Source organism: Centroberyx affinis, unplaced genomic scaffold, assembly GCF_046629955.1.
Source record: "Centroberyx affinis isolate AG114_WGS23_722 - 3 ecotype Tasmania unplaced genomic scaffold, CSIRO-AGI_Caff_v1 ptg001229l_1, whole genome shotgun sequence".
Lineage (NCBI taxonomy): Eukaryota > Metazoa > Chordata > Actinopteri > Beryciformes > Berycidae > Centroberyx > Centroberyx affinis.
Window position 1 is genome coordinate 41,185 of NW_027279742.1, and position 23,173 is coordinate 64,357.

The 23,173-nt window shown below is 42.8% G+C and overlaps 2 protein-coding genes across 2 annotated transcripts in view; both read left to right on the forward strand.

Annotated features, from left to right (window-relative positions):
- The window catches only part of LOC139648577 (rho GTPase-activating protein 21-like), a 43,544-nt gene extending 26,682 nt beyond the window's left edge, over positions 1 to 16,862 (forward strand). The window contains exons 9-25 of the mRNA XM_071524748.1: positions 3,054 to 3,200; positions 3,304 to 3,406; positions 3,750 to 3,786; positions 4,650 to 4,769; positions 5,179 to 5,478; positions 6,326 to 6,390; positions 6,541 to 6,689; positions 7,168 to 7,310; positions 7,919 to 8,077; positions 8,479 to 8,557; positions 8,699 to 8,772; positions 8,866 to 8,955; positions 9,506 to 9,631; positions 9,751 to 9,792; positions 10,651 to 10,756; positions 13,009 to 13,040; positions 13,792 to 16,862. Of these exons, the coding sequence (XP_071380849.1) occupies positions 3,054 to 3,200; positions 3,304 to 3,406; positions 3,750 to 3,786; positions 4,650 to 4,769; positions 5,179 to 5,478; positions 6,326 to 6,390; positions 6,541 to 6,689; positions 7,168 to 7,310; positions 7,919 to 8,077; positions 8,479 to 8,557; positions 8,699 to 8,772; positions 8,866 to 8,955; positions 9,506 to 9,631; positions 9,751 to 9,792; positions 10,651 to 10,756; positions 13,009 to 13,040; positions 13,792 to 15,492 (3,473 nt within the window). The 3' untranslated portion in view covers positions 15,493 to 16,862. The remainder of the gene's footprint in view (positions 1 to 3,053; positions 3,201 to 3,303; positions 3,407 to 3,749; positions 3,787 to 4,649; positions 4,770 to 5,178; positions 5,479 to 6,325; positions 6,391 to 6,540; positions 6,690 to 7,167; positions 7,311 to 7,918; positions 8,078 to 8,478; positions 8,558 to 8,698; positions 8,773 to 8,865; positions 8,956 to 9,505; positions 9,632 to 9,750; positions 9,793 to 10,650; positions 10,757 to 13,008; positions 13,041 to 13,791) is intronic.
- Positions 16,863 to 19,071: 2,209 nt separating this feature from the next.
- On the forward strand, positions 19,072 to 22,928 carry apodb (apolipoprotein Db). The gene is given in 6 exon segments (XM_071524752.1): positions 19,072 to 19,187; positions 21,075 to 21,190; positions 21,276 to 21,397; positions 21,538 to 21,623; positions 22,406 to 22,513; positions 22,516 to 22,928. Coding segments are annotated over 5 exon segments (549 nt in total). The 5' UTR covers positions 19,072 to 19,187; positions 21,075 to 21,079; the 3' UTR covers positions 22,638 to 22,928.
- The last annotated feature ends 245 nt before the right edge of the window (positions 22,929 to 23,173 follow it).

Consider the following 23,173-nt stretch of genomic DNA (forward strand, 5'->3'; position numbering starts at 1 on the left):
AATGCTTTGACATAGATTTGCACCATAATTGTGTAATGTTCCCGTTGGCTAGAGGGGATTTCTATTTTGAAAGGGTATCAGGGGTTTCACATGCTCTAATTACTGTTAGCCTTCACATGATAAACTGCGATTGAGAAGGAAAGGGAGTGTGTATCTATGTGTGTGTGTGGTGTGTGTGTGTGTGTGTGTGTGTGTGTGGCAAGTTGTAACCAGTCAGGTAAAAAGCTATACAGTATGCCACATTTTGCATCCAAGTCCTTGCAGGTGGAATCTGTCAAGCAGGCATTGGCCTGTTGAATTGGCCTGATTGCAATACTGTTTTATTAAGAAATGTTTCCCACTTGTAGGTGTAGTTATGTAGTTAGAATTTATTGTTGTACAGATGTACTGTTGTTTATGTGTCTAATATTTTCAGTGTGCTTGTCTTGGCAACCTGCTTTGCTCCTCCTGATAGAACCAGACATTGTGAACAGTAGAGGTACTGTTGCCCTCGTTAACTTTTATAGAACGGTTTATCGATCATGGTAAAAACATTATGATGATAGATCATAGGAAAATAAATGAGAGCTTAATGGTAGTGTTATCTCTACAGGGAAGTTCACCAGTAACTTATTAATCTGTCTTCAAAGCGTTTTCTCAGAACAACGTTGGATAGAATAAGGGAGAAATGAGTCGGCAGCTATGAAGGCAATGTCATTTAGGTTATAACCAAAACCGAACCTGTTATCCGGGTATGTAAATGCTAAAGAAAGTGGGTGCCTCGAATGGAATTGTCACCGTTACCCAGAGTGCTTGTGGCATTTTGAACTCAAGATGGCATCATGTCAGTCATAGGATTATGTGACAATGTGACACTGTACTGCAGGCGACCATGACGTATACACCTTTTGGCATTTGAATAGGGAGGCACAGAAACATATCATTAGGTACACACACACACACACACACACTCTTTTGGTTTTTCTGTCATTCTCCAGCTCCATACTCCCCCCCCCCCCCCCTCCATAAATGTCTCATGTATCCCCCAGGGTCGTACAGCAAGGGAAACCTAAGAACATCTCGGTCCTAATGGACTGTGACATAACAGTGAAATAAGAACATTCCTACAGCAATCTGCTACAATTAGATTTCGTAGTACTTTTCCAAAAGTCAAGCAACTGCCAACTCCCATACATTATGTGTCTGCCAAGGTAATTTGTACAGGGAAGAGAGCATAACTCACTGAAGTGCATGCAAAATGTCACGTCCCTACCTGTCTGCTATGAGTAAAAATTCTGGCATTTCTGTGGTTTTCTTTCAGAAATTAAATGCATTCAAAACACAGATAAGGTGTCAGAATGGAATGGAGCTCCAGATTTACTTGTTATCGTGTTTTAGTGAAGAGGTTTTCTAATTGGAGTTGATAGGAGGTTTTTTTTTTTTTTAGCTCATTCTGAGGTGGCTTGGAACGTGTCTTTTTCCACGTCTTGAAACTGTGCCATCTTATCTGCAGACAGCAAGCTTGAACTTGACCTTACATCACCTGTTGTGTCCTTATGTGTGACTCATCACCAGCCAATCTTATGTTTCTTAGTGTCCCAGAACCTACAGGGGTTAAACGTATCCTCTTTCCAATACCATTTTCCTCTGTGTACCTTCCTCAGCTCTTGCTTTTTATGTTTTTAGTGTTTGCATCTAAATCCAGAATCTCAGCACTTTCCACAGATCTCTTAACACCAGCAGTGTACTGTACTTCTTCAAGAATATGAAAGAAAAACATGTGTTGCCTTAAATTAAATATTTGGCCACACCTTACATATTGTGGATTCGAATTCTCTGTGACAACAATAACTTGTATTGTTCTGCATCTTCTGTTAAAAGGTCGATCTATCCTGATGTCTGAAACTGACAACCCCTGAAAAAATAAATGGTAATTGTACGTGTCAGACATCACTGGTTGCCGCTGTTTTCCCAGAAACAGATTTCGAGATACACAAACAAATGATTAAGTGAAATGGGCAGCATCTGCCTGGCTTGGCAGGAATGAAGTTTGGAGCGTCATGGGAGCAGTCTGTGGGGTTTGAGGGTGGGGGGGGGGTAATGAAATATTTTTGGGCAATAAATGCAATGTGGGTTATTCACAGAGTTGAACAACAGTGACACATAGCCTACAATGCCCGCAAGGAAATGATCATGCTGAAAGGCTTGAAACTATCCCACAAAAAAATGTTAGGGCATAATAATTTAGCGGTCTACTGTAACACATTTAGTTGCCCAGTAGGTGTTTTGGTGCTTGCCCGCCATAGACAATAAGTAGTGCTCTGCGTAACAGTACTATTTCCTGTCTCAGCTGCTGGGTTAACTGAAATCAAACCCTAAACATAATCTTAACCCTAAGCTGAATCTAGCCCAATTTTGTTTTAAATAGACAGTGTTTAGTGTTGCTAGTGCTGCATTTGCTTTCACATTATACAGTACAGCTGTTCATCACTTGCCTGACCTGTTCCTCATTCAAAAATACAGAGAGCAGACACACGACAGAGCCAGGCTTAGTCACCATATGCAGTTGCAGATATGGTTCATTACTGGATCTAATGATTCTGTCCATTGCACTTCTCTCCTCATTTGTTTTTAGGGCTTGCCGTCTTGTTGATATTGCATGATATCAGAGGCAGTGACGTGGCGTCGTCTGTGAATGATGTAATGATAGCTCACTTTCCTTCCTGTGTGTGTGTGTGTGTGTGTGTGTGTTGAAAAGTAAAGGTGTGCTTTTGGTTATCTGAATGGAAACGCCCATCGATTCTCTGACTGCGTCTCTGTCTGCATCATTTCGTGGGACTTTCCTTCGCCTCATGCGTCCTTATCATAGCGTTTTATTGCTGTCTGGCTGTGCATTTATTCAAGCTGAGATAGCAGAGATGAATTAGACATTGTCACCGTCGGATGAGTTGGCCAGGATACAATATGATATTACCTGCCAGACAGTCATCCTGGCCTACTATCATCTTCTCGTCAAAAAGTTCAGTCTGTTCTCGTTCAGCATTGTAACTGAATTCCTCTGTTTCCGTTTTTAGACGAACCGTCCAGTCCCAGTATTGACCAGGACAGCACACACATTCTTGCCTCTGCTGTGATATCTGGAACGCCCATCATCACCACCATCCCACCCAGCCCCACCTCGCCAGCCCCCTTCATGCGACGCCAGCTGTCACATGACCAAGGTACGCGCATGTCAAGACAGCACAATAGATCTGACGTTAATTCCTGTGTTTGAATTGCATGTAATGGACAATCGCGAATAACTGTCTGACCCTCTCTTAATAGATTCTCTCCGTCTCACAATTATTGAGTCAGATTCTGGTACCAAAACAGAGCGGTCAAAGTCTTATGATGAGGGGCTGGATAACTACCGGGAAGAAGGCAGAGGGTGAGTTCTACTTACAGGAGTTTCACAAACAGGAATGAAAAAAAAAAATTTGGGGAAAAAAATCATTATTCATGATCTCTAAAATATAGCTAATCCAGTCTGTTAAAAAGTGTTTTCATTTTGTTAATGAAAGAACTTAAGTGACCTACTGTCCCTTAAAAAGTACCAGAATTAGTTATAATTTTGTGCAATTAATTAATTGTTCCCCTTTTCAGATGGTGGATATCTCATTTTGGAATAAAACTCTTCAATTCTGTTTGAAGTACTGTCTGGTCCTTGCACTTTGCTTTTACTCATCTCAGATAATTTGTTAAATATCATATTTTTTTTCTCTCACATTCAGGAGGTCTTTAATACCGGGTCTGAAGGGTCTTAAGAAGGTGAGTCCAGTCTACATCATACCAAACAGGAGTTGGTTTCTCAGCTCAGTAGCGCCCGTCCTTACCTGCCACACGTCATTGGTTTATCTGCATTTCCTGCCCGGAGGTTTGGCAGCTCATTGATTCACACCCAGAAGATAAAACTCCTCTGAAAGGCTCCTATTGAAGTGGAATATATTATGGAAAATAGGAGCAACTATAAAAGCAATATCTTATAAAGGCTTTTCAGTAAACACTTGATTCGCCTGGTGGTTAAAACCGCAGCCGCTGGAGTCACATGTGCCCCAGTTAGCTTGTTTCTCTCTCAGCTCTGCTACTCTTTTAGGGAGTAGACACCTATTTGTGTGTATTTATTTAAACCTTTATTTATCCAGGGAAATTTGCTCTTTTGCAGCAACAACTTTCCGTTCATACAGTTCCACACATTTACACCTGGTAGCTGCCCAGTACAACCACAACTTTATATTGCTCATTACTATATTACTCATTCACTTTGCCCACCCAGATTTTCCCACCTGGTCTGGGTGTTTGAACCAGCAGAACTGCTTCTTTAGTCTCCAGGCCACCATTGCCTCCAATATTATAATTTCTTTGACACTAGAAAGACCAAGCTGTCATCAATCAATTGTTTTGAGTTTTAGAATTATCTTGGCTTTTAAAATGTTCCTCTATGACTTTTCCTAGAGCCACTTACAAACCAGTGTTATTAGATTTTCAAAATCACACAAGGAAAAAGTGGCTATAATTCTGTTTACACCCAACTGATGGTGTCTTGGTTTTCTCTTAGACCTCCAAAATCCATTAGCCTTTCTAGTGTTCAAAAAATATTTTAAGCTTTATGTTGTTTTGTCACTTGATCACAGGCTGTGGACAGGTCATCAGAAGATTCAGGGTCCAGGAGAGACTCTTCATCGGACGTCTTCTGTGACGCCACCAAGGAGGGTTTGCTGCATTTCAAACAGTTCAACACAGACAAGAGCAAGGTGTGTACTGACTCTACACACAGACACACCTATCACCCTCACATCTGTGAACTGATACATTCACACACACGTTGACATGTAACACATCTACACACCTGCACACAAGGGGTCAAAGCATTACATGACCTATGACATGGTTTGTAAACAGTAGCGAGATTGATAAGGGATGCCCTTGTTTTCAGAGTGTATCCACTTACCTTTGTATAACTGACTTCTTTGACTAGTTTGAACTCTTGGCTCCCTCTGACCTCATTGTGTCTGACCCTTTCATATTTTCCTCGAGGCAGGGATTATGCCTCAAGATAGCAACAATAGGCATGTTTCTGACATGACTGCAAAAAGATTACAGTTTAATTCCTTCCATTTTACTTTGCCAAAACCACCTCTCCCTCACCACCTCTCTCTGCAGCGTGTCGGAGGCGGTATGCGTCCGTGGAAACAGATGTACGCAGTGTTGAGAGGCCACACCCTCTGCCTGTATAAAGACAAAAAGGAGGGACAGGCCCATGCCAACTGCCAAGCGGTGGACGAGCCCCTGCCAATCAGCATCAAGGCCTGTCTGATCGACATCTCCTACAGCGACACGAAACGTAAGAATGTGCTGCGGCTCACAACGTCGGACTGCGAGTATCTGTTCCAGGCCGAGGACCGAGAAGACATGCTGGCCTGGATCAGGGTCATACAGGAGAAAAGCAACCTGGATGAGGAGGTGAGGACCAAGTATTCACACCGATGAGACAGTGATCAATTATTGTGCACAGATAGGCAGTGATACACAGGCAAGGCAAGGCAAGTTTATTTATATAGGACATTTTTTACACAAAAGCAATTCAAAGTGCTTTACACAAGGTATATAAAGACATTAGATGAGAAATAAAGAATTAAAATGCATAAAAAGAGATAATAAGAATGAATAAATAAAGAATTAAAATGCATAAAAAGAGAATAAAGATCAAGTTGCATAGGCAGCGCAGAACAAAAAAGTTTTGAGTCTAGTTTTAAAAGTGGCCAAAGTTGGGGCGCAACTTTTTTGTCAACTTTGGCAGATTTTTTTGTTTGTGTCTCACTTTGTTGCCTCTTGCTGGGAAGGTTTCCCATTTACACTTGCAAAAAAAAGAAACTAACATTATTGGGCATATATTGAGGACATACTGTATATTGGGCACTTAATACTAGCTGCTGCAAGGTTCAACTACGGTAATAGAATATGGGTCACGCAACACAACAAGTATAATACAATATACTTTACATTATGCTCCTTACTCCGCTGTGTCTTAAAATAGGCTGACACCACCGCAGGTCTTCCCCCACTAGAAATCCAAGCCCCTCTTTCCCCTCTTTTGAGTCCCTAACCACACTACGTCTTTCCTATGGCATTCCACTGGACTTACCTATGTCACCTGATAGCAGCAGGTTATATAAAGGTCTGTTAGTGTATGGCCTGTTAGAGTGGGGGGAGGGTCGGCTGATGAGTTAACCATCATCTTTGTGTGTCCTCTGTCCTTTCTGTTCTCTTCCCCCTTTCCTTCCCTCCTTTTTTTTTATTCTGATTTTAGAACGCAGCCTTTACCAGCCGCGACCTCATCAGCCGGAAGATCAAGGAGTACAACACCTTGATGAGGTAAGCAGGGAGGGGAAGAGGAAAGAGAAGGGAAGGAGAGAAGGAGGGGAAGGTCTTCACACTTTTGGAGAACGTCACAGCGCTGCACGGTTAGATCCGATCGGATGCCTGTCGAGGAAGCTCATCTTTTTGTTTGCGTGTCTCACTCAGCCCGACAGGCAGCAAGACGGAGCCGTCGCCCAAACCGTCACGCCAGTCCCTAAGCATCAGGCAGACGCTGCTGGGAGGGAAAGGAGAGACCAAAGCAACGAGTCCGCACTCACCCAAACCCGAGCAGGAGAGGAAGAACATGCACAAAGGTAGGAGACGATCCTCAGATGCAACACTCTTTCTCTATGGGAGACTCTGATATTTCCTGAGCTTAAGATAAGAAAGTGGAGTGCAGTTTTGAGATATTGAGCATCAAAGATTCAACATACCAGCTTGCAAAACTGTTATGTACTTTCTATCTTTGTAAATATTTAACCCCAAAAGGTTTCTTCAAAAAGCAAAATAACACCACACAATTGTAAAGTAATATTCAAAGATCATGAATATGTGGATAACTAAATTTTGATAACAAAAAAGGCAGATAGAACCTTATAATTCCAAGCTTAAGATGTATTTCTTCTAAGCACTATGAATGTCTTCCACCATGGAAACAATTTTACTTGGTATTTACTCTGAGCCTAAAAGTTTGCATCATATCTTCAGCCAAGAATTTCAAATACACAATACTGATTCATTCTCTTCAGAATTTTTGCGTTTTTCTCATGGTGCGTTTCACTCTGCTCCCAGATGACACCAGCCCGCCCAAGGACAAGGGAACGTGGAGGAAGGGAATCCCGGGGCTGATGAGGAAACCCTTCGAGAAGAAGCCGTCTCCTGGAGTCACGTTTGGCGTGAGACTGGATGACTGTCCTCCTGCACAGAACAACAGGGTAGGACTCACAACCTCATGAGTGCAGTTAAACCACTTCTACCTGCATGCATCATTACAAACACTTTTCGCAGCCAAGCTTTGTTCAAACCCACAGAACTTTATTTTAGATTCTAGTCAAGACCCCAAGGTTTCCAAAGATACCAAATATGTCATGCTGAATTACAGGGAAATGTGTATAAAATGGTGCACAAACATTCCTTTTTTGTAATGGTGCAACCATAAAAAAAATGGCACATTGGGTTTGAATATTTCACTCAATATGAGCAGCTATAGCTTCAATGAAGCGTTGGAACGAGCAGATGCAGAATATATTATGCATGTGACATTGTTGCACAGTATGGAAACTTTGAAGCTATTTAAGAGGAGATTTAAGGGGAAATGTAAGGGTGCAAGGTTAATTTTACACAATAGTAAAACAAAATTCATACGTCAAGCACTGCATGATTGTTGTTGGTTGGAGTATGCTTCCTTTGTGGATTTTGACCACTCTATTCCAGTTGTGAGATTTTGTTGAGTTTTTGCTCTTGAATAGGCCTTTCTGCTCAAAGTGGTGGCATACTGTATGTCCAAAAGCCTAAATTGTCCCTTTATCTATGTGTGTTGTAGTTTGTGCCTCTGATTGTGGAGGTTTGCTGTAAGCTGGTGGAGGAGAGGGGGCTGGAGTACACCGGCATCTACAGAGTCCCGGGAAACAACGCGGCCATCTCCAACATGCAAGAGGAGCTCAATAACAAGGGCATGAATGACATCGATATCCAGGACGATGTGAGTGCTACTCGATCGATCCTCTGTGGCCTTATTTTCGCTCCCTGTGGAGTCACACATCGGGATAAATATAACTGTGCGCAGGACTGAAAGACATTTTGACATTCTCCATACATTTATTTAGCATTCTGTAAATATTTTTGTACATTTATATTACATTTTAGGCATTTAGCTGATGCTTTTATCCAGAGAGACTTACACTGAATGCAACAGTAGAATAAGCGTAGGTCTTTAGATCACCAACATTACAAATAACTAATAGTATGGAGTGCAGTGGTCAGAGCTACAGTGTTGTGACAATGGATGTGAACCCAGAATTATTATGCATGGTGGAGAAATTTCCACTTTGCTCTCATTTGCTGCATAATTTCCCATCTTACCTAAAATCTCCCATTTGACAGAAATGGAGGGACCTGAATGTGATCAGTAGTTTACTGAAGTCCTTCTTCCGTAAGCTTCCAGAGCCTTTGTTCACCAATGGTAAGTCACTTTTTTTCCTTGCAAGATCATAGCAAAGTGTCTGTGTGCCATCTAGTGGTTGAAAATGAGAATTACAACCTAGTAAAACGCTGACATCTGTTGCTTCCAGTCTGTGTCTTCATTGTCCATTTCTCCCTGCAGATAAGTATGCAGACTTCATAGAGGCCAACAGAATAGAAGACCCAGTGGAGAGACTCAAAGTGCTCAAGAGGCTGGTGGGTTGCTTTGAAAATTAATTCTTGTGTTGGTCCACCTCTGTTTCCTCTGCTGTAGTATCATGTCAGCATGTTCTCTCTGTTTCCTTACAGCTTCATGAGTTGCCAAGTCATCATTATGAGACTCTCAAGTTCCTCTCAGCTCATCTGAAAACTGTAGCTGAAAACTCTGAGAAGAATAAGGTATGCGACCTAGTGGTTTTATTCCATTATTCCTAAAGATCCAGTCCAATAAATTCAACTCAGGCAGGAAAAGTTTGATATAGATCTCTAACACAAAAAGCATCATTTTATTCAGTTCATTCATTCATCCAATATCCAGTGTTGGATATTCGACACCCAGCAGCAATGGAGGCATGGAGATTTTGGCTAGTTTGGCAAGTAGCTGGCTGGCTAATTGTCTGACAGACTATGGGACACCTGATTAACTATGTATACTGTTGACCAATCAGAGCTTTCATTAACCCCTGGGTGTAGGTGACATCATTTACACCAGGAAGTAGACAGGAGTTCTAAAGTTCTAAAGTTTGATTCTGTTGACAACCAGACAGAGAGTTTTTCAAATATTGTCAAATTTCCACAGTGCTGACAGTTATAATAATTTGGGTAACTTTACATTAACAGGTCCTATGTTAAATTATGCCATAAAGGGTTAGGATTAGGGTTAAGGTTAGGGAACTTTTTTTGGTATTGAAAATTGTTTTAAGTACTATTCTGTGTGTGTTTGTGTTAGATGGAGCCAAGGAACCTGGCCATCGTGTTCGGTCCCACTCTGGTGCGCACTTCAGAGGACAACATGACCCACATGGTGACACACATGCCAGACCAGTACAAGATAGTGGAGACACTCATTCAAAATGTGAGCCCCACATCTTTAGGTGTCCTCTGCATGGCCTTTCCTGAGTATTAAACCAGATTCCAACATGTAAAGCATAACAATTAATTTCTTCTTTTTTTTTCTTCTTCCTCTTCTTCTAGTATGACTGGTTTTTCACTGAGGATGGCAACGGAGAGCCAGTGGTGGGTACAGGCATCACTGCCATACAATTCTCTTCTTCTGGCTCTATCCCGTCTTACCTTTGTCTAAAAAAGTCTCTATTACAACAAAAAGGAGGATCAAAAGATATGCTATGTTTCTTCAGGGTATCATTCAGGGTATGCTGTGTTGTTTAAACCTGTACTGTATATAGGCTCATAAACTGGATACATTAACAAGTTAACAGATATCTTAAATGTCCTTTTGTTGTTTCTGATATTATGTCAAAGTGGAAGTGATAAAGGCCCAGTTTCAATAAAGGTTTGTGCAGGAAAGAGCAGGTGCTACATCACCAAAATGACCAAATCAGCATGCACTGCTATTCACTAATCGTGCATAATGAATGGACAGCTGGCCTAATAGCGCAGGTCAAAAAATAAAGCCTTTTTGGGCCTATCAGGAACATGCATATGTAAATTATATGTAAATCTCTTTATTTTGCCCACACAGTAGTTATTTGTAAATGAGGCCATGCAAATCAAGATTGCTGCCAATTCACTGACACTTCACAACACCAAGTCACCCAGATTGTTGTAGTGCATTTAAAGTCCTTTCAACGGCGGTGTGAAGACTTTTTGACCATTCAGAATGGCTGCTATTGTTGCTGCAAGACAGGCATCACCGCCAGCAAGTCAGGAAAGCAAGGGAGAGGGTTTTCCATCCTAGAATATCAGTCAGTTTACAGACCAGCCTGGATAGATTATTCTTAAAACTGAAGCACACAGTTTGCATTTGCTTTTGTTGATGAAAGGGCTCTTAGCTTAAGAAACCGACGTGCAAAAAAGCATACAAATTGTCCTCACAATGCAATCTGAGTAAATCTGGTCCTTCTTTCATTCCAGACGGTGTCCCAGGAAGAGAGTGCGGTGGAGTCTCAGCCTGTCCCCAACATCGACCACCTGCTCACCAACATCGGCCGTACCGGCGCTTCGCAGGGTGAAGTATCAGGTAACGCGCTCCCTGTGGCAGGGCAACTCTGTGGTGGGTCAACCTTTCTATACCCTTCCGCTGCTGAGCACTGCTGTCATGGAGGGACCGGTGTCCGACAGGCTCACTGCTCCACAACTGTGATGTGCTGTATGACTGTTAGATCCAGTAACAAATGTTGATGGATAACGCTGCTTCCTCCCTAGAGTGAGCTTCCCTTGCTTCTTTGGCTGTTGCCATTAGATAGAAATGTCTATGGCTAACCATGAACTCAAAAGGCCCGTGTGGGTTTGAGTGGGCAAATTATTTCTATCACTCCTCCATTTGGTCAGTCTGTGACATGAATGGAGAAGGGAGGGAATAAATTGTCGCGCTTCTTCATTTGCTTTAAATGAGATCTCCCTTCCTTTGTATTTGTTAGTCTTGTAGAGTGTAATTCTCTCTCTGTCTTTAGAACAGGCACTAAGAGTCTTAGATCTCATTTTCTTTCTTTAATCATCCCTCTGCCCCTTAATACCTTGTTTTGGTCAAACTCCACTACTGGGCTGTGTGTTCTCTCTGAATATTTACCCTCTTTTTTCCTCCCCCTTTCCTTGATCCTGCCTACTGTTGCACTAACACGGCATGTTCTTTCCCAAAGACGTCAAAAGTAGATGTTTTTACAGTGAAAGGCGACCTCTGATTCCTCTGTCTCTAGTGAGGCTCTGTCGGGTGTCCTAAAGGCTTTCCCAGCATTCACACATACTGATCTTGACACAGGCCAAGTGGGAGGAGTCTATCACACCATGATGACACTGATGGACTCTATAATGTCCGTGATGGACAGCTGGAACTGTAGGAAGAAGGAGGATTGTTGCCCCCAGTGTAGCTGTCTAGTCTGCAGAAACCCGCGGTTCTTTTAAGCGCGAGAAATGCCAAAGAGAAATGAGAAAAAAGCGTTAAACAAAGAAACCGTGACAAAAGGGGAAGCAGAGCGGCTACACGGTACTGTACGGTGTCCGGTGTTGTGGGTTTTCTATCAGAATATACCTTACACAGGCCGGTGCTACTGTCTGAAAGGCTCTCCGCTGTCTCTCCTCACTGTCTCGCAAGCTTGCCAACAGGAGAGATAGCATGGTATGGTTTCTACACTAGGCTTCTACCTCACCAGTCAATGTGCACTCGCATACTGTGCCACCATCTGTCTTAAGGGGCGTGTAGGGGGGCTTGGCTATGTCACAAAAACAAACAAAACAAATTTTAGATAGAAACGAAAGCTGATTTATAGCTATGATTAAAGGGCAGCAGTGGATTGATTGTAGGTTTTCCTTGCTGACACTCTCTTTCTCATGTAGCGTCCTCTCTTTTCATAGCTAGCCCCTCTGTGACCCCCCTGTCACTTCTGTTTTTGTTTTTGTTTTTTTCCTCCATAGCCGTCTATCTCATCACCGTGTGTCACTGTTGTCATGGCAGCACATGTCACCACACTTTGCAACGTTGTCATCTCTTCTTCACTTCAACCAGAATGAACAGCACAGTCAATATCTGTCGATTTTGCTCAGTCAGATACTGTTTTTTTAATAAATGAATAGCTTTGACTTTTCTACCAACTTTTGTCAGTTAATTACTGCACTTGCATTGATCATGTATACTGAATACATTAATTTGGAGATAGGGGTCGTGTCTGTTCACTTGGATTTGCCTTTTAACTTATTAGCATCTGCAAAATCAATTACCATTCTTGCTCTGCATGGTACATTATCTGTTCTCATTATCTATGCACTGAATTTATGTCCATTGCCAAAGTTGCACTCAGTATCCCCAAGAAACTTGAAGAAACATTGAAGGTTTTTGATGATAGCATCTTTCGTGTCTAGTATCAGCTGCTATTACGAAGTGACTCCTGTGTCTCTTTTTTTGAGTATACAGTTTATCTAACATACTTCACTTTTACCTTGACTTTTGTCGATGCTTGGGTGTGTGTCAGAGTTGGGAAAGAACGCCCCATGCCATGTGGATGTGGATCTGAGTGTAACGTAGAGCTCATCTGTACGTGTGTGCAGCATGGCCTGTTGTCTGCTCCTGTGTTTCCTCGCCCCGCTCACCCGTCATCCATCTAGTTCTGTGTTCATTCACTTCACGTTCCTCATGGTCTGTCTCATCAACACGGTTCTCTCTTGTCCTCTTTTTTTTCCTCCTTGATTCATTTTCTCATGTTGCACTTCCTAGATGATTTCATCTGTGTCTTAAGATAAATCTAATTTCTCCCTCTCTTCTTTCTCTATTCCCTACAGATTCACCGACTAGTGACTCAGCTAAATCCAAGGTGAGTGTGTGTGCACAGTGTCACTCCTCTCAGGCCATTGGTAGTGTAGGATAACAAGAGGTAGGTGACTAGCACTAAAGCTTGCCCCACCAGTCAAGATCAGCACTAAATACACTTAGCATAGCATACGCTTAGACAAAGGCTAGCCAATGTTTAGTCTGTCAACACTGGCCAGACAAAGTCTACAACCAACTTTCAAAACACAGCTTTTCATATCAAAGATCATGTATGCCTTTAAAATTTTCACATGAATGTTCTGCTGAGTAACGCATTTAATTTATTTATGGCTGAATATATATTCACAAGCAACTATATAATCCTGAGTTTAAGGGGGGAAAAAATACAATCTGTCAATAGCAGAAGCTGGTGCTTTTTCATCATTGCACTGCTGTTATCTGGCTGCCTTCCTTCAGCTTTGATGCCAATCATGACAGAGCTCAGACTCCTCCTGCAGGGACGCTTCAGCTCATGCTGTGCTATTGCTCCTCCGCTTCTGCTTAAAGGCCGGCATGGATACAATACTGTGTTCCCTGTCAATGACGCCCCTAATGTTCCTCTCTCTGTCCACTTCTCTGGTTTGTGGTGCTTCAGAGGAACAGGTGGAGTACAGATTGGAGTTCTCAGGCAGGGATGAAGGGTTTTTTTCTCGGTTTGCTGTGTTCCTCATGATTTTTGGCATCATAAATATTGACTTTTGCATTCTTCTGCTCTCTCTTCCTCTCTCTTTCTCTCCCTCCGTCGCTCTCTGCAGGGTTCCTGGGGGTCAGGGAAGGACCAGTGCAGCCGAGAGCTCCTGGTCTCCTCCATCTTTGCTGCAGCCAGTCGCAAACGAAAGAAGTCAAAGGAGAAGCCGCAGCCTAGCAGCTCAGATGATGACTTAGATGCAGTGTTCCCCAAGAAGGAAATCCCTGGCCAGAAGCCGAACCACCACGGCCTCCAGGCAGAGGCGCAGAACGAGACCCGACCTTGCCCGAACACCAAACAACAAGTACGGGCAGAAGAGAGGAAGGAGAATGGGAGAAGTGTGGAGCTGACACCTAAGACCAAGAGAGAGCACAGAAACTCCTTCTTCCTGAAGGAGAAGACTCCGTCCAGACAGCCCTCCCCCTCGCCCTCTCCATCCCCAAATCTCTCAGGCTCTCCCAGCCTCAGCTACCAAGCAGCCCCTCAGGGGAAGTTGTCCCTGTCAGATCCCCCCTCCCAGCTCGATGAGAACACCTCGGACCTGGGAACCATGAGCTCCGGGGCGTCGGTGCCAAGGTCACGACCCAAAAAGTGGACGTCGGGAGCGTCGCCTGACTTGCCTGCAGCAGGGACAGGTGCGGGACTGGGAGCAGGAGCCGGGGCGTCCGCCGGTGCAGAGGTGAGCTCCATCACCTCTGACTACTCCACCACTTCTTCCATCACTTTCCTGACCGGAGCAGAGTCGAGCGCGCTCAGTCCAGAGCTGCAGGGTGGGGAAGAGGCAGACGATGAACGCAGCGAGCTCATCAGTGAGGGACGGCCTATGGAGACAGACAGTGAAAGTGACTTCCCGGTGTTTGCCCCGGGGGGCGGCAGCAGCCAGTCCACGCCCTGCCCCGAGCAGAGTCAGAGTCAGGAAAAGACTGAACCAGCAGCTGGGGCAGCTGAGGGGAGCACCACCCCAAAACTGGAGGCGCGGCGCCTCTTCCCCTCGCACAGGCTGATCGAGTGCGACACCCTCTCCAGGAGACGGTCCCTGAGACAGAAAACGGACAGCGAGTCATCAGTGGAGGGTGTGGCTGGCAGCGGGGAGCGTAGCGAGGGCAGGGCGGAGTCTTCCACGCGGCTGTCTCGCGTCCTGGAGGTGATGAAGAAGGGGCGGTCCACCGGCAGCCTCAGCTCCTCCTCCCGCAGCGAGTCGGAGCGCCCCGAACCGGCCTGGCGCCTCAAGATCACCGAGCGGCTCAAGTTCAGGTTGCGCTCGTCCGCCGATGACATGTTCGGCGTGGGCGCCCAGAAGAACCGCGCCCCCGACGCTCGCAGCAAGAAGAAGAACATCCGCAGGAGGCACACCATGGGCGGGCAGAGGGACTTCGCGGAGCTGGCGGTCATCAATGACTGGAGGGAGCAGGGCGGAGTGGACCAGGCGGCTGAACTGTCAGCTATGGACCGCCTCAAGCCCAAATGCTCCTCTCAGGACTTCTCCATCCGGGACTGGATCGCCAGGGAGCGCTGCCAGGGCGGAGGCTCCGACCTCGGCACGGAGGTCGCTCCCAAAGCCGTCCCCGAGGACGACCGTCCGGAAGCGCAGGCTCCTCCTCAGAGGCCGTCTCCGTCCGCCTCCCCCGGCCCGCAGCCTCCGCCGGGGGAGCAAGTCAACGGAAGCGGGCTGCAGGGCAAAAACAAAGCCAACCTGGTGGCAGACGCACACCCGCACAAACTCTCTGGAGCGCAAGTCGTCCGCTCACGGTTCTATCAGTATCTGTGAAACAGCGAGGGTGGGCTCGTCGATGTGTTCTTGTGTGTTTCGTGAGAGAGAGAGAAAAGAGAGAGAATGGCTGCGTGAATGTATGTATGTAGGTATTTTAGCTAAGGTTACTGCACAATATTTTTTCTACAAAGTATATGTATACTGTATGTATCTACTGTACATATTGTGTATAGGCTCACATGAATTGTTACTGGAGTAAAGTTGAAGAGGTTTGTTTGTGTGTAATTCCATTGGCTTGTCGGCTATACTGGAACAGACATGGGGGGGAAAAAAAAAAAAATGCGGACTTCCTCCTGTAAAGATCGAACCCCAGTAATGCAAGAATGTGACCGAGCTGTTGATGCGTGACGTTAATATGACGGACATGAAAACATTTCCTTCCCTATAACACAGGATACACGTGTGGAATGTTATACAGGACTGAAATGCATTGCAACATGAAAACAAAAAGGGTCAACTTGACTATTACTGAAGAATCCGTCACCTACTCTGCACGAGGAAGCCTTTTTTTTTTTTCTAAGGAATCATGGTTCAGTTCTTCCTATAATAAACGGTATGAAGAATGTATTACTCTTTCCTATTTTTGACTAACACTAGTTGCTCGTGACAATAATGTCATTTTCAGAACAATATGTACGTGTTTTTTTTTGTCTGTACTTGAAGTATGTTGATATAATTGAGGGCTGCTTTCTGAGCTGTGTACTGTAGGAAGTTGTGTTTTTTTTTTTACAGTACAGTCATAACAGCCAGATATTAGCTTGAGGGACTGGAGAGAATAGTTTTATCAAATAAAAACTGAAAAAACCTTGCGATGAAGTGCTGATACAGTAGTATGTTATGCTTGGTACAATAGAATTGTCATTTCCAAACTTTGTCCAGTTAATAGTCCAAAAAGTATGTTTTTTCAAATCTGTGTGAATCATTGTTTTCTTTATCCCAAAAGAAAAAAAAGTGCCTCTTTTTTGAATTTACCACCATGAAATAGATTAGGGTGCCATTACCTTGTTTTTACCAACGAGACTGAATTTTGAAAACATTTTTTAGGAACGCAAAATCTTATAGGCATTCCAGAGTATGTTTCTTGTTTTTCGGGTCCTATCTCTTTTTTTAGTTAAACTTTCTCACAGAGAATTTGGAACATTGAGTTTATATTTCAATGTGTATGTTTCCTGTTTTTTTTTTTTGCTTCGTTTTTTCCCCCTTTGTAATTTTTCAACTGCAGTAAAGTGCATGGTTGCTCAAAACCTGGGAGAAACTGGGAGAAAAAAAAAACTTATCTCTGGAACTGCATGAGACAATGTTTTCTGAACAGTGAACATCTCGCCTGTGTACAGCATAATGTGGGTGCAACGCCCTCCCTCAAGAAACACTGGAAATAAATAATCTTTATTAGATTGTGGTGTCTGTGTGTGTCTCATACTGTTTTACATAGCAAGTACGACTGTGTGATAAGTCAATATTATAGTTTATAGTCTTTCAGTGGCATCATATGTGATGATATGGGGATTTTGGGATATCGTGACACAATTCTGCTGTCTAAATTGATGATAATCAAATTTTATTTTAAAACTGGCACGGGGCGTTCTTTCCCAACTCTGACATACAACCAAGATTCAGTCAAAGTAAAGTATGTTAGATAAACTAGTCAGAAAATGAGGTATGGACAGTAGGAATATTATTTGAAAATTTCAGTTTTGTTTGACATCACACCTAACTTTACCATTCCGTTCGATGGAATGAACATGAATTTGATTATTTATACTAGAATTTATAACCTCCTCCTCTACTCTCCTTGTCTCCTCTCTCCTCTCCTCTCCTTTCCTCTCCTCCTCTCCTCTCCTTGTCTCCTTTCCTCTCCTCTCCTCTCCTTGTCTCCTCTCCTCTCTTCTCTCCTTGTCTCCTCTCTCCTCTCCTTTCCTGTCCTCTCCTTCTCTCCTCCCTCCTCTCCTCTCCTTGTCTCCTCCTCTCCTTGTCTCTTCTCCTCTCCTCTCCTTGTCTCCTCTCCTCCTCTTCTCTCCCCTCTCCTTGTCTCCTCTCCTCCTATCCTTGTTTCCTCCCCCCTCTCCTCTCTCTTCTCCTCTCTCCTCCTCTCCTCTCCTTGTCTCCTCTCCTCTACTCTCCTCTCCTCCTCTCCTCGTCTCCTCTCCCCTCCTCTCTCCTCCTCTCCTCTCCTCCTCTCCTTGTCTCCTCTCCCCTCTCCTTGTCTCCTCTCCTCCTCTCCTCTCTCCTTGTCTCCTCTCTCCTCTCCTTGTCTCCTCTCCTCTCCCCTCCTCTCCTCTCCTCTCTCCTCTTCTCTCCTGTCCTTGTCTCCTCCTCTCCTCTCCTCTCCTCCATGGTGGGACACACAAACACACAAACCGCTCTCCAATTATAGTAGTGTGATGTGATTTTGCATACATGACCCATACTGTGATATTGATATAGAAAAACATCCTTATGATTATTGTGATAGTGATATAACCATATCGCCAGCCCTAGCAGCAATTGCAAAGACTAACTGACATCAAACATCTTATATGCATTTTAATAGTTTGGGCAAGATGAAGAATAAGAATAATGAAGTATTCATTAAAAATACCTGTTTCCACTGAAGCTATACAGCCACGTTGGTGTGATACATGTGTCACTCTCTAACCTTGTTTGGACACTCTCATTTCACACATTTATCAAGGAATAGATACAGTATATATATAAATCAAGTGAACTGTGTACGAACAGTGAACAAAATTAGATGTCCTGGAGAAAATGTGTGGGATATCTGAAAGCAGATGGAGGTGAGCTTGCTTCACCTTCAAAGGTAAAATTAATAATAAAGGTTAAATGTCTGAAAAAGTGTAGAGTATCAAAAAGCTGACTACATCCACAAATATAAAAATACCTGAAAAAAGCTGAAAAATGTAAATAATGTTCCTATAGGGACTTAGGCTATAGCGCATCTCACTATCATCTTACTTAATGGTATTTTTTTTTTTTTTTAAATCTCTAGGCATCGCTATTATAGTCCTATAATATTCCTATACAGTTTGCTGTGATATTTGTATACTATCCTGAAATGTATTACTATGGTAACACTTTAAAATAAGGGTACATTAATTAAGTACATTAAGGTACATTAATTAACTAATGTGTCTGGTAATAATTTACTAATGGTGTTCATGTTAACTAAGGTATTAATTTATACATTATTTAATAGTCATCTTTATAAACTATTAAATAATGTTAATGTTAATGCTTATTAAGCATTAACTAACCCGTAATTAATGTACCCTTATTGTAAAGTGTTACCATTCCTATATTCCGTTGTCACGAGCTGAAAGTAGAGAGCCAAAGGAAATAATAATAATTATAGCCTAATCATCATCACCATCATAATTATAAAAGAAATAGTCAGAATAGGCTGAATAAAAACTCATTCATGGTGTGGGTGCTAACACTTCTGTGTGTGTGTGTGTGTGTGTGTGTGTGTCCCCTCTGTATGTGTGCGTGCTATCACTTGGGAATGCGCGCATGATGACAATTTAGCTAATGAGCTGCCTCGTGCTGCCAGAGTGACGTAGCCTGAACACACTCCCAGCCTGTGTGTGTGTGTGTGTGTGTGTGTGTGTGTCAGCAGAATAGCACAGACACTCTGCTCCAAAAGCTGCGGAAAGACCTTGGCCTTCCTCTTCACATCTTGTCCCCATCCACCTGAGGTAAGAAAGTGTTTTCACATAGTTTGGTTATTGAGAATAATAATTAGAATGATTAGAATATCCTACTCAAGTAGAAGTATTGTTACTTTGCTGAGATTTTTACTCAAGTAGGCTAGAGGTAAAACTACAGGTGTAAAAATCTACTGAAGTAAAAGTAAAAAGTGTAGCTCATTTAAAATGTAGTCAGAGTAAAAAAAAACGTTGTTAGCTGTGATTTTCCATGCAATTCTAAAAGGATGAGAGGACAGAGTTTAAACTAGATTCTTAGAAAAAAATGAAATTACAAACTAAAGTGCACAAAGTAAAGTGAGATTACTCTTCTCTTCTTTGCTGACTGATCGTTCACTGTGAATGGCTCTACAATTGGCCAATTTCAAATATAGCTAAGTAAATACTTAAGCAGAAACAGAAAAGTTACTGACTTTAAAAAATACTCAAAGTACAAGCACACAAAAAAGCTGCTCAATTACAGTAACGTGAGTAAATAATGGAAGTAATTAGTTACTTCCACCCTTGATAATAGTGAAATTCACTGTGGAGGGGTAAATATTCCTTTCACAATCTGATTTAACATTTAAAGGCACTTATTGTTTCTGCCATACACCCAAACAATTTGATTTCCACTTTGAATTTTCCTCTGCAGTCCTACATTAGGTGAGTATTTTGCCAGGCGTTGCGAAACAGTTTTACTATGCCATTCTTTAATTGGACCATTGGGTTTGAATCCCCTGAGAAACTCACACTTCTCCTTGTTATTGCACACTGTCTCCTCCCCATACAGTTAGCCCCGGGCCTGCAGGGGTGCAGGTATGTGTGAAACCAGAAGAACAAGTGCTGCAACACTTGATGTTGTGTAAAGAGACAAAAGATTAAATTCTTAAGCAGCACTGAAGGAATCAGATGGTCAGAGGTTACAACTGTCTGCCTGTAGTTTCACATAACACTCATAACACTCATGAGTTAGTTCACCTAAAATCACTAAAATACAAGGATGGAGGTTAATTAATTAGATTTACTGCAATTAAGTAGCTTTTGTGTCTACTTGTGCTTTTTGTGTATTTTTTAAAGTCAGAAATTTCACTTTTACTTGAGTACGTTTTAGCTTAAGTATTGCATTGGGCTACAATTTAAATCACATCCATTACAGAGTACAGATTTTGTGCGTTCTCCATAAGCATCAGAGACCGGACAATTGTAAATTGGCCAATTGTGGAGCCATTCACAGAAAACAGCCGGTCAGTCAAAGAAGAGAAGAGTAATGTGGCTCTACTTTGTGCGGTTTATTGTGTAATTTCTAACGTTTCCAGTTAAAAGAATCAAATTTGAACTCTGTCCTTTTAGAACTGCATAGAAAAAAAACACATGAAACTCAATAACTTTGACTCCTCAGATGATTTATTTGTTTATTTTATTTGTTTGTTAGGATCCCCATTAGCTTTGCCCTAAAGCACAGCTAGTCTTCCTGGGGTCCACAAAAATTAAATTAAAAAAAAAAAATTAGCTTCTTTTTACTTTTAGATTTTCACACCGGTAATTTTACTTCTACTTAAGTCAAATGTCAACAAGGTAACAGTACTTCTCCTTGAGTAGGATGATTTATACTCTTTCCATCCCTGCTAAAATGTAAATGCTTTCAATCATCAGATCAGAATCAGTTGCTGACGTATCTCATGTATACAGAAGAGGATTAGGGCCACATGTGAAAAATGTATAAAGTCAGATGTTAAAGTCAGAATTCTAAATGTATACTCAGAATTCAGAGATTAATCTCAGAACTCAAATAAATTTTTCACATGTGGCCCTATTCCTCTTATGCACATGTAGGCTACAGGTGTTACAACACAAAATGCCCATGATTCCACTTTCCCTCACTCTCCCCTCCCACAGGAACGATGTGTCCCGTCTTCCTGCTCGTCCTGCTCCTCCCTCTGGTCTCGGCTCAGACCTACCACTGGGGTCCCTGCCCCAACCCCAAGGTCCAGCCCAGCTTCAACCTGCAGCAGGTGACACACACACACACACACACACACACACGTTGAACCACACACTGAACCACACAGGACTAATCCGACCTGTCTCCTGCCTCAGTACCTGGGGAGGTGGTATGAGATCGAGAAGCTTCCCGCCTCCTTCGAGAGAGGGAAGTGCATCGAGGCGAACTACGGCGTCAGGAGCGACGGGACCATCCAGGTGCTCAACTCCCAGTTCTAGTGAGTATCGGCTGATTTTTGGTGTTGAGGATTCTGTGCCGAGTCCAGCAAGACTAAACTGCCCGGGATCAAAGCCTTTAGTTGTGTCTCTGTCCGTCTCCATGTTTGTTTTTCTCTCTCTCTGTCTGTCTGTCTCTCAGTAAGGACAAGGTGAGGACAGCAGAGGGAACAGCAGTGGTTGAAGACCCAAGAGAAGCAGCCAAACTGGGAGTCAGCTTCTCCTACTGTAAGACTCTTCTTCTTCTTCCTCTTCCTTCTTCTTCTTCTTCTTCTTCTTCTTTATGTTCTTCTTCCACATCTCCTTCTCCCTCTTTTTCTGATGCTGCTACTACTCCTGCTGATTATTATATCGAGTTCAGAGTCAAAATTTAAGAGGAGATGATGATGATATGGAGTTAGTCAAAGTTTTAGAGATAATAATAATAATCCAGCCTGTTTCAAAAGTAGGTATACATTTGTGTATACAGCTTTTACACTTATCAATTGAAGGCTGAATTATTTTTTATTAAAATGACAAAATTAAAAATGACAAAGTATACAGCTTTGTTTTTAGTATTAGTAGTATTATCAATCGTATACCTACTTTTTAAACACAGGTAAGAGATAATCATAATAAAATAATTGTATAGTACAAAATACAGTAAGATATAAAATTAACACAAAAATACAAAATAAAAACGAATAATTTTGTCGTAGTAAGAGTCTTCTACATGAATCCTCATTATTTTGTGTATCATTTGTTTTTGTTTTTTTGTATGCATATTCATTGTCATCCACATAGTGTTCTCTGCAGTCATCAGTGAGCTAATCTGAGCTCATTCCTGGTCAGAGTTAACATATTTACTGAATGAGGACGACAGCGCCTGACAGCAGACTCACCGTTTGTATCATTTCATCATTGTCACTTGAGAGGGAAATGCATGACACTGAGTCTCTCTCTCTCTCTCTCTCTCTCTCTCTCTCTCTCTCTCTCTCTCTCTCTCTCCCTCTCTCTCTCCCTCCTCCCAGTTACTCCCTACAGTCCCTACTGGATTCTGACCACCGACTACTCCAGCCTGTCCGTCGTGTATTCCTGTCACGACATCCTCCGCTTGTTCCACGTCGAGTACGCCTGGATCCTGGCCGCTCCCGCTTCCTGCCGCCCCAGACGGTTCAGTACGCCAAGACGCTGCTGGTCAACGAGGGCATCGACCTGTTCAGGATGAAGGCCACCGACCAGACCGGCTGCAAGGACAACTAGAGGAGGAACAAACCAGTACAGGTCTGCTGCACTGAAGCCTATATAACTGCTTAGTACCTTCAAGGGGGAATTATGGAATCTTTCTAACATTATTCAGGAATAATGTTATAATGTTATACATCGTACATATCAATACAAAGTCTTTATATATTCTAATAGGACATGTTTCACTGTGTAAAAGGGTTTGTTGGATTATGTTGTGACCAGTTGCAGTGAAACAACATTGTTTTTGGTGATGGGAAGAACTTTGGGGGATTTTCTATGTAAATTAAAGCTTTGTTCATACTGTAAGTCAGATGTGTGATTACTCTTCATTTTTTTTTAACAGCAGTTTGTCTGCTAGGTGTGAACACTGTCCCGGCTCTCATTGAGAGGATAACATGAGGTAAAGTCTGTGATGAAGAGGAATCCCCCCCCCCTCCCAAAGTGGCTTTTCAGTAGGGTTGTGCAAAAAAATCGATACAGCTGAGTATTGCAATATTTTTTCCATGATACTGTATCGATTTTCCAGCCCTTCGTATCGATACATTAAAAAA